At 44.9% G+C, this 18255-nt stretch overlaps 1 protein-coding gene across 3 annotated transcripts in view; it reads left to right on the forward strand.

Annotated features, from left to right (window-relative positions):
- NAA40 (N(alpha)-acetyltransferase 40, NatD catalytic subunit) overlaps positions 1-18255 on the forward strand; it is an 82592-nt gene that overhangs the window by 20780 nt on the left and 43557 nt on the right. For all 3 annotated transcript variants that reach the window (XM_029614716.1, XM_029614715.1, XM_029614717.1), the window contains exon 3: positions 12455-12507. In XM_029614716.1, the coding sequence (XP_029470576.1) occupies positions 12455-12507 (53 nt within the window). The remainder of the gene's footprint in view (positions 1-12454; positions 12508-18255) is intronic.

Genomic DNA, 18255 nt, shown 5'->3' on the forward strand with positions numbered 1-18255 from the left:
TGATAATACAATAGCAAGGAAATCTAAGTATAAATTTAGCTCCCCTCATCTGAACTTCTTCCCGCATTGTTAAAAACTTTTTCCTCTTGATTTGAGATGTTTTTGTAATATCAGGAAATATCTTTATTGCATATCCGTAAAACCTTTGGGATTGATTTCGAAGGAAAGTTCTCAGAACTAAGTCTCTGCCCTGGGCAGACGTAAATTGTATAAACAACTTTATTTCTTCAACCATCAACTCATGTGATTTCTCCAAAATAGATGTTAAATCAAAAGAATGATTTTCTTTTTCCTCTTGATTTAAATTTTCCACCCGTTGGGCTGAGGGCAAATAATAAATGTTTTCAATTGCAGGAATATCTCACTCAGGTATTTTTTAAAATATTAAGCAAGTAACTTCGGAAAAGTTCACGATGTGCTAATAGCCTCATCTTTGGAAAATTTAATATTCTTAAGTTATTCCTCCTCAAATGATTTTCCATTTTCACCATCTGGATATTTTCTGACTTAATCAGATTTGCTTGAACCTTTTGTATTTCATCCATCTTCTTTCCTAAGCCATCCATTTCCATTTCAATTTTTACAATTTTATTCTCCCTATTTTGATTTTTCATGATTCTTTTTTTTTTTTTGTATTTATTCTTTATTGAATTTTTGCATAATTTACAAAGAAAACTTTGCTCAGAAATTTTGTAACATATTTTCTCATCACACAAGCTTTAAAGACATCATCCATTATTAGACCACAACTTATTTCAAGTAAAAGAAGGGGAGGAAAAAACAGAAATCAAGGGAGTATAATGAAGAAATTATAAAGATTCATATCTCAATGAAATAGCTTAACATGCTTGCAACATTTAACCACTTTTCCATCAGCTGAGTAGGATTTTAACCCGGTTCCTCATTAGGAGAGGAGGTTATAAAAGCCCTCTTTCTAGAGTCAATAAATACCCTAAGCTGTTCCGGGGCATAAAATATATACACATCACGATTTAAGGTAACAACCCCTTTGCATGGGTATCTAAGAAGAAACTTTGCCTCTATTGTATTTAATTCCTGTCTCATAGATAGAAAGGCTTTCCTCCTCTCCTGTGTTATCTTCGATAAGTCTGGGAATATTTGGATCTTTTGACCCATGAAACTTTCACTCATATGTTGAAAATAGAATTTCATAAACAAGCTAACATCTGTTTCAGTTATTAAAGAAACCAGTAAAGTCGCGCTCTCATAAATTTCTGTAGATCAAATAGTGGTTGATTACCTTCCCTATTTCTATTGAATGGGAGGAAATAGACTTTATTTATAAATGGAATCTGATCCGATGGTATTCTTAATATTTCTATTATATATCTCCTCAAAGTCACTCGGGGTTGTTCCCCAATTACTTTTGGGAAATTCAAGAGTCTTAAATTCAATCTCCTCAGTCTATTTTCAATAGGTTCCACTCTTCTGTTGGTTGCTTGCTTATCCAGTATTAAAGCTTGACAAAATTCTGTGTCGATTTTACTGTTTGTAATTCCATAATCTTGCTTGTATTTTCATCAATCTTAACATCGTGTTCCTGGGGCACTTTGTCCAACTTCTCAGACATCGAATTTAACTGCCTTGTCAGCCCTTGAAAACGTGGGCTACCAACTCCCATAGGGATTCTAGAGTCACCGAGCCCAGTCTAACAAGGTCTATTGCTGCCGATCCTCCCTGGGCCCCCGAAAGATCTCCCTCTGCCACGGTTTCTCCAGATTCCACTCGAGATCGTTCACCGCCTCCACCGAGGCCTGCCAGGTTCGGGGACCCCGTGCTCAGCGATTCTGACCTTCCCTGCTCCTCTGGTGTTCCCACATCTCTCCTCACCACTTCCGCTCCCTCTTGTTTGTTCACTGGACTCACCGGTTCTGTGTTCAAATCCGCGGTCGGTGGTGATGAAAATGAACCTGGAGCGGTCGGTATCCTCAGGTCAGGGGGGCTCAAAGTTGTTTCCCCAGGCGTCAGTGACGCTCCCAATGCCGCCTCGTCAGCGGGGAATTTAGCCACCCCTCCAGGGTAAATGGCGGTAAGTTCGGGGATCGTTCTTTGCCCGGGAAGTGTGGGAGGTATAGAGGGAAAGACCCTCACACATCCTTTTCTCTTTGGAGGCATTTTTTAGAAGCAAAACCGAAGTTTATCCGAGGAAACTCACAGGCACTCCGGACCACCACATCTAGCGTGCCGCCATCTTGACTCCTTCCCCCATGATACTTTCTTTAACCATAGAAGTCAAAGTAACAATCAATCTTTCCATAGATGAGAGAGCTTTTAATATCTCTTCTAAAGTCATTTTAGAGGAATTACATTTTTGAACTTCACATACCACATGAATATCTGACTCGTGAACTCCCTCTTCTGAAGGTTTCTTTCCTTCTCGAACTCGATCCTGTGCTTCTTCGGTGAAGCTCCTGGAGCCATCTGAACCTGGGCTCACCGAGGGTTGTGTTCCATTTACACTCCCTCTCTGGGCATTCACTGTTTCAAAAGCAGTTTTTCTTTCCAGGAGAGCAGTTGCAAACAGCTCGGGGTCCAATCTTCCGAGCGGTGGATCTGGAGTGGTTGGTGTGCCTGGGCTTAACGATGACTCCATGGCCACAGGGCTCAGCATCTGCTCTACGCCAACTCCCCCCAACGGCCCCTCCCTCAGGCGATTGCAGCACTGGTCCGGGAAAAACGTCTTTGATCCGGAGCTGTCTCAAAGCAATAGGTGGAGTAGAGGTAATCTCTCTAATCTTTGCTTTTCTTTTAGTATGTGGCATAGTAATTTGCAAAGTTAATGTTCCAAGAAAATTCAAGCAAATAGAAATAAAGTTTAGAACGGCCCTGGAGCTCAGCGTTTAACCGTTCATTCCTCGGCAGCCATCTTGCCCCGCATGTTCTGGTGTTAAAGAAAGCTCCTCTCTCAGAGTCTGCTTTAGTAAGTCTGTAATGTAAGCCCAAAAAGTGTCTATTTTGGGGCACTCCCACCACATATGGTAAAAAGTGCCTGTTTGTCCGCAGCCCTTCCAACAACGCGGATTATTAGTTACTGCAAATTTATGAAGGCGAACCAGAGGGAGATACCATCGGAATAACACCTTGTAACAGTTCTCTGCTAAAGTCGTATATGGCGACCCCCTTCTTTGTTGCTAGAAAAAGGGAGTCCCAGGTGTCTTCGGGCAAAGTTTTACCTAGATTGGCCTCCCATGTTCGCATTTATGATGGCTTTATCTTTGGCTCCTTGTTCAGGAAATTATAAATTTTGGAAATTGCCTTTTTTTAAAATTATCTGCATGGTCACACCAATGTTCTATTTGTGCTTTGTCCATTTCCAAGTTCTGAGCAATCAATTCTGTCCTAACAAAATGTCTAACTTGAAGGTATGCAAAGACATCGCCCGGGGGTAATTGGTGTTGCTCCTGCAGGTCTGGATAAGGGATCATTGCTCCCTGTGTCCAAATTTGTCCCAGACTACCTAGGTCCTTTGCCTCCCAAGTTTGGAAGATTTTCATGTGGCCACCTTTGGACAATAGTGCGTTGGACATTAAGCTGGAACTAAAGAAATATTTCCGGTCCCCCACTATACTATTCTTCCACTTCTCCCAAATTGAGAAAGTGGTATTGACCGGCAGAGGTGTGTGGCAAAGTGGATACCACAGTCTATGAGGTAGCCAAGGGAGGGCTCGTATTTGCATATTACCTATTAACATGTTCAGTAACCCCCCATTGTTTTTGTTCCCCTTTGCGATGCCAGTCCCCCACCGCTCGAAATTGAGTGGCTACGTAATACCAGCTTAAATTGGGCACTCCTAGCCCCCCTCTTATTTTAAGGTCTATACATTACAGTACGTGCAACTCTGGGAGGTCTCCTTCTCCATATATAGGAGAATATTTTCTGTTGCCACTGTTTAAGAATCGCATTAGAGATGGGTATAGGTAATGATTGAAAGAGGTATCCTATTCGAGGCAATATATTCATTTTTATAGAGGCTATTCTGCCAAACCATGACAGGTACAGTGCCGACCACCTGTTCAAGTCTCCAAAAGTTTTTTGATAAGTGGTGGGTAATTCAAGGTAAAGAGCTCTGTAGGGTCTCTGCTTAAATATACTCCCAGATATTTGATTTTCTTGGATGCCCACTGAAACGGGAATGAAAATTTCAAGATATGGATCTCATTTTGAGGGACGGAAATATTTAGGATTTCCGATTTATCTACATTGAGCTTAAATCCGGATACCCTACTGAATTTTTGTAACTCGGCCAATGTTTCTTGTAGAGTATGTGCTGGGTTCGTCAAGGTAAATAATACATCATCCGCAAACATTGACATTTTATAGGTGCTACCTCCTATATCTATTCCCTGTATCTCATGATTAGTGCGGACTTTAATGGCCAGGAGTTCTAAGAACAAGGCAAATAATGGGGATAGGGGACAATTCTGCCTCGTCTCTCGTTTGATTGGGAAGGTTTCTGAATAGATCCCATTCACTTTCTCCCTAGCCCTAGGATCTGTATATAGTTGCTTTAAGCAATTTAGGAAATACGGACCAAAATTTAGCCTCTGTAAGGTACGGAACAGGAATGGCCAATGTACCATGTCAAAGGCCTTTTCGGCATCAACTGACAGCAGTACCGTCGGTATATCTTGGTCTCGCACCCACCAAATTAAGTCCACTATTTTTCGGATGCTATCAGCCGCCATCCTCCCGGGTATGAAGCCCGCCTGATCCGTATGTACCAGCCGGGCTATGATCTTATTGAGGCGAGAAGCCAATATTTTGGCCATTATCTTCAAATCGATATTGATTAGTGATATTGGGCAATAAGAACCACAGTTTGTCAGATCACGCCCAGATTTTCCCAGGATGGTAATTCCAGCAGTATTAGACCCCTCTCCCATTGGGTGTCCATCTCTTAAATAATTAAAGAAATTCTGCATTGGGGTTGTTAACACGGACACAAGTTTTTTATAAAACTGCGGGGTATAGCCATCTAATCCCGGGGCTTTGTTTATTTTAAGGCTTTTATGGCTTCGGAGATATCACCCTGTGAAATCTCCCGGTCCATATACTCACGCTCCTTTTCGGTTAGATGCGGCAAATCTATTTCCTGGAGGTAAGTTTCTATGTGATCTGTATGGATCAGGGGGTTCACATCATATAAGTCTCCAAAAAATTGTGGGAAATGGTATCTGATATCCGGGGGGGATACAAGCAACGCCCCATCGATGCTTCTGATCCCAATAATCTGGGATTGTGTTTGTTTTTGTTTCAGATAACGAGCTAACAGTCTCCCGGATCTGTTACCCCACTCAAATTTCTCCTGAGTGATTAGAGACAATTTAGCTCTGATTTCAACATCTGCGATTGTTCGCAATGCGTCTCTAGTTTTTGTAACTTTGCGTAGGTAGCCTTCGCCAGTGTTTGTCTATACTTTTCCGTTAGCAACTTAATCTCTCCCAATAGCTTTTGTTTCTCCTGCTGTCTTAATATTTTTTCATGCGCCCCTTTGGAGATTAGTTTTCCCCTTATCACCACCTTCAGACAATCCCAAATTACCCCAGGGTTTCCATCATTAAGGCTGAGAAATGTAGTGATATCTCCTTCCATATGTTTGCAATACTCATCATCTGCTATTAGGGTATCATTTAGTTTCCATGGTCGGAAGCCTTTTCCATCTGCCACAGTTTCTACCTTTAACCTAATGAGAGCATGATCAGACCACGTTATGGGATCTATAGACCCCTGCCCCCCCTGCCCCCCACCTTTCCTATCATGGATTTGTCCACGAAGTAGTAGTCAATGCAGGAATATGTTTGATGCGGGGTGGAAAAAAAGGTATCATTTTTTTCAATAGGATTCCTCTGCCGCCAGACATCTATAAGATTCCATTTGGAAAGAAAGGACCACAATCTCTTCCTCGCCATTTTTGTTCCTGGACTTTGTCCACTCGAATTATCTAGTGGTGGATACAGAGTTAGGTTGAAATCCCCTGTCACTACAATATGGCCCTCTCCATCTTTGGTAAGTAGCTGGTCTAACTGATTAAAGAAATCTGTCTGGTTAGTATTTGGAGCATAAATATTCAGAAGAGAAAACAATTCCCTTTGATATTCAAATTTAACCAGAACAAACCTACCATGGTCATCTGCAATATGTGACTTTATAATGTAGTCTTGTCCCTGTTTAAAAAGAATATAAACCCCTGCATATTTATGTAATTTACTCGCCGGTGAGAAAAATTTATATGCAAACATAGGCCAGTCTACCAGGTGTTCGTATCTCCTCCGCAGGTGTGTTTCCTGTAAACATATAACCCCTCTTGCCTGGTTTTGCAAGGCATCTTTTAACAAGTGTCATTTGTGGGGAGTATTAAGCCCCTTGACGTTTAAAGAAATAAAATCAAGCACCATTAGACCTATAGAAAATAGCAGAATGATCTGCATGTTCTCTAACCGTCCCCCCTACGAGATCCTCCAACCCGAACCGCTCCTCCTCTGTATATAGTGACGCTAAACTTATAAGTGTAGCTCTCCCACCTCACAATCCCATACCCCCTCTCACATCCCTGTGTCCCACTATGTACCTCTCCCTTCTCCCTTCCCCTACCCCCCTCCCCTCTTTGTAATGGCCAGATTACTCTGGCGTCTCTGCCTAAGCAGTTAAGGTCGATAGACGTCCCTAGATGGGATAGCAACGACCCCCACGCCACCATCAATGTTCAACTCTGCCATCCATATCTCCCTCCTGTTGCAGTATTATCCTCCCAATAGACATATAACTTCAGCCTATGTGAGCGCATTTGCTATGAAACAGTTAAAACTAAATGGAAAACTGTTACCAAGTTCTCATATTAACTGTTGCTCAAGTCCAAGATAACCTCTCAAATAATTGTCCGTGAGATGGTCAGCCCGCGCCTTCCTTCACGTTGTTGTCCAATGTCTCCTGGTTGCGTCTTAACCTTCTGCCGCCCTTCTCTATTCTTTGCCATCTTGGGGACTCCGGCTGACTTTTGTGCTCAACTTCCGGGACCGTTTTGATTGGAAGGCCGGCTGTTTTCAAAATGGCTGCCGCTTCATCCGGGGTATTTGCCCGAGTCGTAGTTCCTTGAATGGTGATTGCGATCCCCGTCGGATACAGCCACCGGTAGCGAAGGTGTTCCTTCCTCAAGATGGTGGTGACCGGTTGGTAAGTCTGTCGGCATTTTGAGAGTTCCCGGTGCTAAATCTGCAAATACAGAGATCGTCTCCCCCTCCCACTGCCAAGATTGTTGCTGTCTTGCTGCCGCCAAAATGTTTTCTTTCACAGGGTAGCGAAGGAAACAAGCGATTATATTGCGTGGCTGGTTTCCCTGACAGGAGCCCAAAGTGCGATACGCCCGTTCAAGTTCTATTATTGACGGTGTAGTGTCTGTTCCACTTCCTCCACCATGTGCCAAAAAGAATTGGCTGAGCGAATGGACCACTTCCTGGCAATCACTGTATGTCTCTGTTTCGGGAATCCCGCGAAACCGGAGATTGCTCCTTCGATTCCTGTTTTCCAGGTCTTCTAATTTTAAAAGTAAGTCTTCCCTATTCTTTTTTTTTTTATTTTATTTTTATTAAATTTTACATATCTTAAGATACAATACATAGATGATATACAGAATATTCAAACAGCAATTATGTCATCCATGAATTTGTATTTAACATTCAATGTCTTCCCCATTCTTGGTCAGATCATCGCATTGGGAATTACATTTTTCTAGCTTGTCCGCGTGAAAATCCAATTTAAGATCACATTCATCCACCCTGAGACCTATCTCTCCCATTTCATCGTGGAGTTCCGCTATTTTCTCTAGAAGCTCTTTTTTGTTAGACTTCATGTCTCTCCGGAGATCGCTAAACCATTGTCGAAATTCTTTTCTGGTGGGTAACCCTGGTATTTGCGATCCTTGCTCTTCACTCTGAGAGTCTGAGTCTTCTTCAGAATGGTCCGCCATCACAGGCTCCTCGCCGCTGCCCAGGCCCTCCAGAACTTCTTTCATTTTTAGATAGGAATATTTACTCAAATCTGCCCCTTTTCTTTTGGTAGACATGAATTAAAGTTCTGGGAGAGATGATATGCTACAAATCAGTCCAAATAAGAGAAGATGAATGGCGATTTTCTTTGCTACAGGCTCGTGGTGTGCGGGAGCTCTCCTCTTAAGCAGCCATCCCACTCAGTGATGTCATCGCCTCCCCCCTGCTATCTCCTTTTTATAGGTTAGCGCCAGTAACCTGGTTCCACCCTGGTTGAGGTGGAGTCCATCCCTTTGGAAAAGACTCCTCCCTTCCCCAAAAGAACATGCCATAATGGGTCAGACCAAGGGTCCATCAAGCCCAGCATCCTGTCTCCAACAGTAGCCAATCCAGGCCACAAGAACCTGGCAAGTATCCAAAAACTAAGTCTATTCCATGTAACCATTGCTAATGGCAGTGGCTATTCTCTAAGTGAACTTAATAGCAGGTAATGGACTTCTCCTCCAAGAACTTATCCAATCCTTTTTTAAACACAGCTATACTAACTGCACTAACCACATCCTCTGGCAACAAATTCCAGAGTTTAATTGTGCATTGAGTAAAAAAGAACTTTCTCCGATTAGTTTTAAATGTGCCCCATGCTAACTTCATGGAGTGCCCCTAGTCTTTCTACTATCCGAAAGAGTAAATAACCGATTCACATCTACCCGTTCTAGACCTCTCATGATTTTAAACACCTCTATCATATCCCCCCTCAGTCGTCTCTTCTCCAAGCTGAAAAGTCCTAACCTCTTTAGTCTTTCCTCATAGGGGAGTTGTTCCATTCCCTTATCATTTTGGTAGCCCTTCTCTGTACTTTCTCCATTGCAATTATATCTTTTTTCAGATGCGGCGACCAGAATTGTACACAGTATTCAAGGTGCGGTCTCACCATGGAGCGATACAGAGGCATTATGACATTTTCCGTTTTATTCTCCATTCCCTTTCTAATAATTCCCAACATTCTGTTTGCTTTTTTGACTGCCGCAGCACACTGTACTGACGATTTCAATGTGTTATCCACTATGACACCTAGATCTCTTTCTTGGGTTGTAGCACCTAATATGGAACCCAACATTGTGTAATTATAGCATGGGTTATTTTTCCCTATATGCATCACCTTGCACTTATCCACATTAAATTTCATCTGCCATTTGGATGCCCAATTTTCTAGTCTCACAAGGTCTTCCTGCAATTTATCACAATCTGCTTGTGATTTAACTACTCTGAACAATTTTGTGTCATCTGCAAATTTGATTATCTCACTCGTCGTATTTCTTTCCAGATCATTTATAAATATATTGAACAGTAAGGGTCCCAATACAGATCCCTGAGGCACTCCACTGTCCACTCCCTTCCACTGAGAAAATTGCCCATTTAATCCTACTCTCTGTTTCCTGTCTTTTAGCCAGTTTGCAATCCACGAAAGGACATCGCCACCTATCCCATGACTTTTTACTTTTCCTAGAAGCCTCTCATGAGGAACTTTGTCAAACGCCTTCTGAAAATCCAAGTATACTATATCTACCGGTTCACCTTTATCCACATGTTTGTTAACTCCTTCAAAAAAGTGAAGCAGATTTGTGAGGCAAGACAAGGTTCCCCACTTCCTTACAAAACTGAATCCCTCTTCCTTGCACATCGTCTCATCCATACATTGAGACTCCAGAGGCTCTGCCTGTCTCTGGGGACCGCCACGTGGAACAGGGGGCATTTCAGAGAATGCTACTCTGAAGGTTCTGGATTTCAGCTTTCTACCTAAGAGCCTAACTTTGGCTTCCAGAACCTCTTTCCCACATTTTCCTATGTTGTTGGTGCCCACATGTACCACGACAGCCAGCTCCTCCCCAGCACTATCTTAAATCCTATCTAGGTGACGCGTGAGATCCGCCATCTTCGCACCAGGTAGGCACCAGGCGATCCTTATGCCCACCAGTCATTTACATTCCTAATAATCAAATCACCAGCTATGATGGCCGACCTAACCCTTTCCTCCTGGGCAATAGCCCTGGGAGACGCATCCTAGGTGCAAGAGGACAATGCACCATCTGGAGATCAGGTCCTTGCTACAGGATCACTTCCTGCTGCACCAGGTTGATGCTCACCAATCATGAGACCTTCCTCCTCCAAGGCAGCACCAGAGCTGCCAGATTGGAGTTGGAACTTAGCTATAATGCCCTTGAAAGTCTCATATTTATATCTCTGTCTGCATCTTCTCCTCCAGGTCTGCCACTCTAGTCTCCAAAGATCAGACTTGTTCTCTGAGACAGGAGCTCCTTGCATCGGATGCACACATACAATTTCTCACCAGCGAGTAAAAATCATACATGTGACACTCGATGCAGAAGATTGGGAGGCCCCCTTCAGGCTGCTGGACTGCTGCTTTCATCTTAAATTTGTAGGATCTGGAGAGGATGGAGCAGGGGAACCAATTGGAGAGTACAGAGAGTCTAAAGAGTCCAGAGACCTGGATCTTGGTTGAGACGTCTGTGGAGGGAAAAGGGAAAAAGGTCGAGGCCGATCCCTGTCTAGAAGCCTCGGAGAACATAGTGGAGGAGACAAGGTACAGGAGTAAAGCAAGGAGATGGTGTGTGAGGCATAGGAGGAGGAGGAGGATCCAGAGCATCCAGTAAGACATGCCGGAAGAAGGTCTGCCAATGTTCTCTAGTGACAGGATCCAATAGGTCAGGATCATGATGAGAGGAAGACAAGTCAGAGAGATGTTCCGATGGAGCAAACCAATCCCTTGCCTTTTCAAGAACAATTTATACTGGAAACATAGGCCCGGAAACTTGGAGTTAGCTCAAGAGGCAAATCAGGATGCGACGGCCCAGGTGTGTCCTGCACTGGTTTCGTCTTGATGTCAATTGGCTGAGTTCCTGATGGCACAGACTTCTTTTGCACCTTGGTTACCACCTTTTGCCCCTGTGCCAGAGATGGCATGGACTCCTTTAGCGCTTTGAACAGCACGGACGCAGTAAGTGGCCTGTATAGCACAGAGATCTTCGGCACCTTGGAGTCAAAAGATTGAGATGCACCTCTGAAGGTGTGGTATCTTTAAGTGCTGTGGTTGGTGCTGAAGTAGCTGGCGCTTTGGGCAGCGCTGAATCCTGCGGTGCTTTTGGCATAGATGCCTTCTTCGCCTGGTGTTTGTGCCCTTGAATAGGCACAACATCCTTGAGCACCTTAGCAGGCCCAGAGGCCTTAGCCTGGCTACCATGCGGGGGGCGGAAGAGCTCCATGGCTGGAACTCATGAGGACCCTCGAAGAGATGGTCTGTGTCCGGAGGAAGATGTGAAGACTCCTGGAGCATAACAGAGCTCATGGTCGCTGTCTGTACTGAGTTGTAGATTGTGTGAGGAACAATGAGACTTGGCTGGATTACGGGTAAGGTCCACTAAGAGAACCGGAGGATTTCTGGAGTCGTGGCTACTGGAGCGGTGAGACTTTCTCCAATGAGGTGGAGAAGTCATATTTGATATTAATGTCCCTGTAACAGCGTACCCTGAGACATGCAGCCACTTGCCTTACAATTTGGAAGAATCATGATGAGGTCCCAAGCAAAGAAGACAAACCTTGTGAAGATCCCTCAACGATATCTTATTATATTGAGGACAAAGTCAAAAAGACAAACCCCCTTGCAAGAGCTTGCCTTGGACATAGTGAAAAAAAAACATGAGAGAAGATCAGACCCAACTGTTCGCATGAGCGATTAGAAAGAGACTGAGTATGCAATGTCTAATGGTACTGGATGCTGACAGACTGGTGCTTCCAGAAATTTCAGCTATTGATCAGGCCCGATTCTATGCCATTAGATGATGTATCCCATCTGTGACTGATGTCCCGCTTGTCCACGGAAAACATGGATTACGGTAAGCAAACTTTACAGAATACCTGCTTTTGCTGTTTTTATTCTTCTCTCGCAATCCCTTGAAAATACTAGTGTGTGACAAAGCTGCCCAGATTGCAGTTTGAACGTTTGAAAACCAAGCCATAAAAGCAAATAGCAGCCTAATGAGTTTGTTTTGAATAATGCAGGAGTTCAGCTATAATTTCTTAAAAATGTCCTTTATTGAAAGATTTTATACATTATGGAAAAAGTTGTACATTTATTAGCTTTCTCACCCCATCCAACATGATGGACAAGCATTTCAGGATTATTTATCTTTAAAAGAAGGCAATGGTTAAAGACAGCTGTGACATTTTTCTTCTGGTAGTTGAAATCATGTTGCAGAAACTGGCACACTGTAAGGATTACTTGCTTGTGTGTACCTGCTCCATAATTCCCAGGAAATAGCTGCCTTCTCTCTTGCTATTGAGAGAAAATATGACAAAGCTTCCTCTGTATCCCTTCCCCTCATGAGTTAGGACTGCCTGGTTTCATTGGGGTTTTGTTTTGTTTTTTGGACAGCTTGGAGACCCCCTGGAAGCTTTCCCTGTCTTCAAGAAGTATGACAGAAATGGGTAAGTAAGTGACTGACAAAACACAGGAATCCCTTCTTTGAAGGATGCTATTTTTAAATAGTACTGTAGATAGGGGAGGAGTAAAATACTTGCCTTCTAGGTTTACTAGGTGAGGTTGGAAAAGACGAGGAGAAACAGTAGTTGTTTTTTTGTCAAAATACAGGTTGCCTTGAGTGTTAACAGAGCCTGGCAGATAGTTACAAAGCTGAGGAAGAAAACAGGATGACTAGATACCAGTGAAGTTGTGGGGTTGCTTATGTGTACTTGCGTTCCTGCTCACTATAATGGCTCAGCTCACGTCTGCTTTCTTCTATGGCAGGGGTGCTCAAATCGGTCCTATGGCCTCCCCCCCCCACCCCCCCCCCAGTTGGATTTTAAAATATCCTTAATGAATGTGCATGAGAAATATTTGCATACACAGGAGGTGGTGCACGCAAATAAATCTTTTGCATATTCATTAAGGTTATCCTGACAATCCAGCTGGATGGGAGGGACCCTTAGGACCAGTTTGAGCACCCCTCTGCTAGGACAATGATTTCTTTTTCTTTTTCTTTTTTTTTAATTTAAATGTTTAATCACAACAAAAGAAAATCAATGTACAAATCCTTAATACAACAAGGCTATATAACAATACCAAGGAAGTAAGTACTACAGTAAAAACGTTTTATAAAACCTCTGTGAGCATTTTCATTTTATACCCCAACCCTGCCTCTCTTCCTCCCCCCCCCCCCCCTCCCCCCAAAGCTAGAAATTGGTGAAGTGATGCAGAGGCATAGACAAGCTAACCAAAATGACTAAGGGAAAGATATGTGCACTAGAGACTGCAGTCAAAGTCCAGAGACTACAAGCGGTAAGGAATAAGAAAAATACATAAACATTCCACAAAGAGAGTATACAACAGAAAACAGGTGAATGAGGCCCAGAAGCAGCTCAGCAAACACAGAGGTGCAAAAGTAACGTTACCCAATTACCATCCCCCACCAGAACCTCGCACATACTCAAAGCTCATATATGGGACCGTGCTTACCAACATATGAATGGGCGCCAAATCTTCTCAAAACTGGCAACCCGTTCATTACGTATGGCTGATGGCTGTCAACTTCCCCAAATAGTACACCCTATCCAATCTAGATTGCACATCAGATAGGGAGGGAGCAGTGGGCCTACGCCACCAATAAGCAATTTCTCATTTGGCGGCTAATACCACTTGCTGGACCCAGCGCTGAAAAACATAGCTTTCAAAAAGAGATCTGCCTTTTCTAAGCTCCAGCCCCACTGTAGAGGAGGAGAAAAAAATGGCAGACCTGGTTGTAGGCATCGGTATCAGGAAACTGGTATATATGTTGCAATTCAGTAAAGAATATAAATTTCTGGCCATTCCACAAATGTTCCCATTTATACAGACCAAGACCTCCATTTCCCCCAAACCTTCAAAATCAATTGTGAGAAAGGCAATAGGCCAGAAAGAATAACTCTTCCCCCCGGCCCTAATATGTAACAGAGGATCACCAGCACCCTGTGCAGCAATGTGAGCCCAGGGCTTCAGTTCCCCCTCTTTATGACAATGTATAAACACACTTAACTGGGACGCGGCAAAGTACCACTTCAAATATGGAACCTGCAAGCCCCCCCCCCCCCTTCAGTTTGTCCTGATAGAGAACTGAGCTAGTGCCTTTAGATGGCCTGTATTTCCAAATTTATCTGAGAAGCTTTTGTTGCCAGAGTGCCAACAAAGAGTTAGGCACACCCACCGGCAGAGTCTGGAACAAATAACAGAAACGGTATAACACATTCATCATGATAATCAATTAAGAAAAAATCTATACGAGAGAAATAGTGATGCACATGGGGAAAAATACGTATAATTACACTGGGTTGGGTTTCTCAACCGCCAAATATCTCTAAACTCCTCTAAGAAATCAGATTTTTTAATACCTGCCTGTGAGATCTGAGGCCTCCCCCTCCAGAGCCAGAATTATCCAGATGGGGAGATCTAGTGAGGTTAAAATCACCCCCTACTATTACCTGGCCCTCAGCCCATTCCCCTTACAGAGCAGAAATGCGTAAAAAGGAAGGACCCTGATCGGTGTTTGGGCCATACAGAGTAAGAAGTGTAAACAATCCGCTACCAATCTTCACTTTCCCTGTACGTACCTGGATCAGTCCAGACCCTGGGTTTTGTCACCAATCCAGCAGAGGGAGACAGAGAAAGATTTGACTGACTCTGGGGTGCCACCTGCAGTCCATCAGTATTTCTCTGTCTCCCAGCAGAGGTGGATGTGCCAAATCCTGCAGTCTGTGGTAGTTTTTTTGTCAGGTTGTTTAGGAATTCTTTTTAGTGAGGTATAACAGGTCTTTTGTTTTGAGACTATTCCTTTAAGATTTATTTAAAAAAAAAAAAAAAGTCGCATGGTCTAACTTCAGTTAGCAGTCGCTTCACTGCCTTCCAGGAGGTCGGGAGTTCCTGAAAGGGCTATCCCTCTTGGTTCTGAGGTAGCCGGAGTTGGGGAGGTTATTTACCCAGCAACCAGTCCTGGCCAGGGTGATACCGGGGGGGCCCGGCTCACTCACCCTACTTGGAGCAGCTCCCGGGGTCCATGGCATTTTCTCAGGTAAAAAAAATATATATATATATTTATATTTTGTTTGGTCGGCAGCTTTTTTTGTAGTTTTTTTTTCACTAACTCAACCTACGGCGCCGCCGAGCACTTTCTTTTCGCGTCAGGGTGTATTTTTTCTTTTATTTCTTGTTTGCGCCATTTTTCAATTTTTTTCCTTCATGCCGTGCGTGGCTCTCAAGGAAGAGTCTCTGCTCTGCTTGCCTCCTTGGTGGGGAAGGCCCGTCTATTTCAGCCGCGAAGGATACGAGTCGGCTGGCTCGCGCAGCCCTGAAGCCTCGGTGCGGCTGCTCCCCTACTCCGGACCCGTTTCGTTGCAGTGCAGGTACAGAGGCTTTGCTCAGTACCATGCGAGCGGCAACACAGCAAGCCATACAGGGAGCATCGGATCCTCTTCCCTTGTCAAGGCAGTCGGCCGTTCCTGGAGGTGGACAAGCCGTGCGAAGATGCAGCAGGTTCAGAGGACGAGAGCCTCGAGGAGGCCTCAAATTCCTCTTCCTCCTTTTCAGGGGATTTTATCAGGTTCCTCCATAAGGTCTACAGATCCAAGAAGGAGAGAAGGAAGCGCAGAGAAAGTTCCTCTGTGCAGGATTCGAGGGCCTGGCCTTCAAAACGTTAGAGACCAAGTGGTTTTGGTTCTGATTCTGCTCCAAAGCGTCCTCTTTGCTCAGGGCCGGTTCACTCCACGGTTACTACTTCGGATGACTCCGAGCAGGACCCATTGAATATCCGGGACAAGTCCCTGCCGGTTGTGGATCTCGTAGGGGATCCTAGTCAGGGCAGTGGTTCTGCCCCTCACATAGCGGACGGGGATGATCCCAAAGTGGTCCGCCTTTTTAGGAGGGAGGAACTTAGTCCTTTGATCCTGGTGATTTTACTGGAATTGGGTCTTGAGGCTCCGAAGAAGGACTCTCGGGTGGGTGATATCAATCCAGTGTTGTTGGGCCTTAGGGGTCTGATGACGTCTTTTCCTTTCGATCTTTCTCTCACTGACCTCTTGTACCGGGAGTGGGACACTCCTGAATTAAGTCTGAAGGTAGGACGGGCCACGGACAAGCTATATCCGTTACCAGAGGAGGCCTTGGAGGTTTTGAAGCTTCTCAAGGTAGATGCGGCAGTGTCAGCAGTCACTAAGAGGACAACTATTCCAGTGATGGGAGCTACAGCCCTTAAAGATCTACAGGATCGTAAACTGGAGGTACAGCTCAAGTGAATTTTTGAGATTTCTGCACTAGGTGTGCGGGCGGCTATGTGTTGCAGCTTGGCTTTGCGAGCGGGGCTGCATTGGGTACAGTCGTTGCAAAACAATTCTTCCCTCTCTGACGAGGAGGAGGCACAAGCTGGTAGATTGGAGGCTACTTTTGCCTACAGTGCAGATGCTTTATATGATATTCTCAGGACTTCGGCTCGCTCTATGGTGTCATCAGTGTCTGCTCGCAGACTCCTCTGGTTGAGGAATTGGTCGGCGGACGCATCCTCAAAGGCTCAGTTGGGAGCTTTGCCCTTTAAGGGAAGATTACTCTTTGGGAAAGACTTGGAAGATATGATACTGTCCTTAGGAGAGAATAAGATTCACAAACTACTGGAGGATCGTCCTAGAGCTCGAAATTCCTTCTTATCCCGCTCTCGTTTTCGGTCTGGTCGAAGATTCCGTTCTTCTCGTCCATCGGCTCCACCTGCAAAGCAGTCGTCAGGAGGCAGCAGAATTGGCCTCGGTCCTTTCGTGGCCGCCTTTTTGGAAGACCAGGAAATTCCCAAGCTGCAGGTGGAGCAAAATCTGCCCAATGAGATAGGGCCGGTCCATTCCCCGGTCCAGTTATAGGAGGCAGGCTGTCTCTGTTTTACAGAGAATGGACCAGATGGACGTCAAATCAGTGGGTTCTCATGGTGATAAGTCAAGGTTACGCTTTAGATTTTGTTTGGTGGCTTCACAACCGGTTTCTGGTTTCTTACCTGGAAAAACGTCGGGCAGTAAGGGACACTCTGCAGCGTCTGAGCGATCTCGGAGCTATCGTCCCAGTTCCTCGACCAGAACAATGGAGAGGTCGTTACTCAATTTACTTTGTTGTTCCAAAAAAGGAGGGAGCTTTTCGTCCCATTCTCGACCTCAAGAGTCAACCGTTGCCTACGGAGTCCCAAGTTTCGAATGGAAACCCTCAGGTCAGTCATAACCTCCGTACACCAGGGAGAGTTTCTGGTGTCTCTGTACCTCACCGAGACTTATCTTCACATCAGCATTTGCGCCGATCATCAGAAGTTTCTCAGATTTTGCAGCATTATCAATTCAGGGCACTCCTGTTCAGATTAGCCACAGCTCCCAGAACATTTACCAAGGTGATGGTTGTGGTAGCAGTGCAACTCAGGAAGGAAGGTCTTTTGGTCCATCCATACTTGGACGACTGGTTAATTAGGGCGAAGTCGGAGTCTCTTTGTCGCTCAACGATCAGCAGAGTCATCGACCTCTTGCAATCCCTAGGTTGGGTAATCAACGAGGACCAGAGCCACCTAGTTCCCTTGCAGTCGCTGGAATTTCTGGGCGCACTATTCGACACTCTGCGGGGGAGAGTGTTCCTTCCAGAGCATCGCCTCCTCAAGCTCCAAGCACAAATCTGAGACTTGTTCATTCCTATACCAAGTGTGCGGGATTATTTGCGTGTTCTCGGTTCAATGACATCCATTCTGGAGTTGGTTCCCTGGGCCTTTGCGCATATGAGACCACTACAGTCCACGTTGCTTTTCCGATGGAGCCCGGTTTCGGAACAATACCGCCTTCCTCTCCCCCTTACAGGGGAGGCTTGATCCAATCTGGATTGGTGGTTACAGGTGGATAATCTGCGGCGTGGAGTTCCTCTAGAGGTTCCGGAGTGGACTGTAGTCACCACGGACGCCAGTCTTTCAGGCTGGGGAGCGGTGTGTCAGAGGCAGTGATCCAGCGAAGAAGCACAGTGGTCGATCAGTTGGTTAGAGACACAGCGGTACGATTGGCATTGCAGGCTCTCCAACCTCTCCTTTGGGGGAAATCGGTGCGGATTCTCTCCGACAATGCGACCACTGTAGCGTACATCAATCGCCAGGGAGGAACTCGAAGCCAACTGGTGGCGCGGGAGGAACAACAGCTGATCACCTGGGC

Source organism: Rhinatrema bivittatum, chromosome 8 (genome assembly GCF_901001135.1).
Source record: "Rhinatrema bivittatum chromosome 8, aRhiBiv1.1, whole genome shotgun sequence".
In the NCBI taxonomy this organism is placed as follows: Eukaryota; Metazoa; Chordata; class Amphibia; order Gymnophiona; family Rhinatrematidae; genus Rhinatrema; species Rhinatrema bivittatum.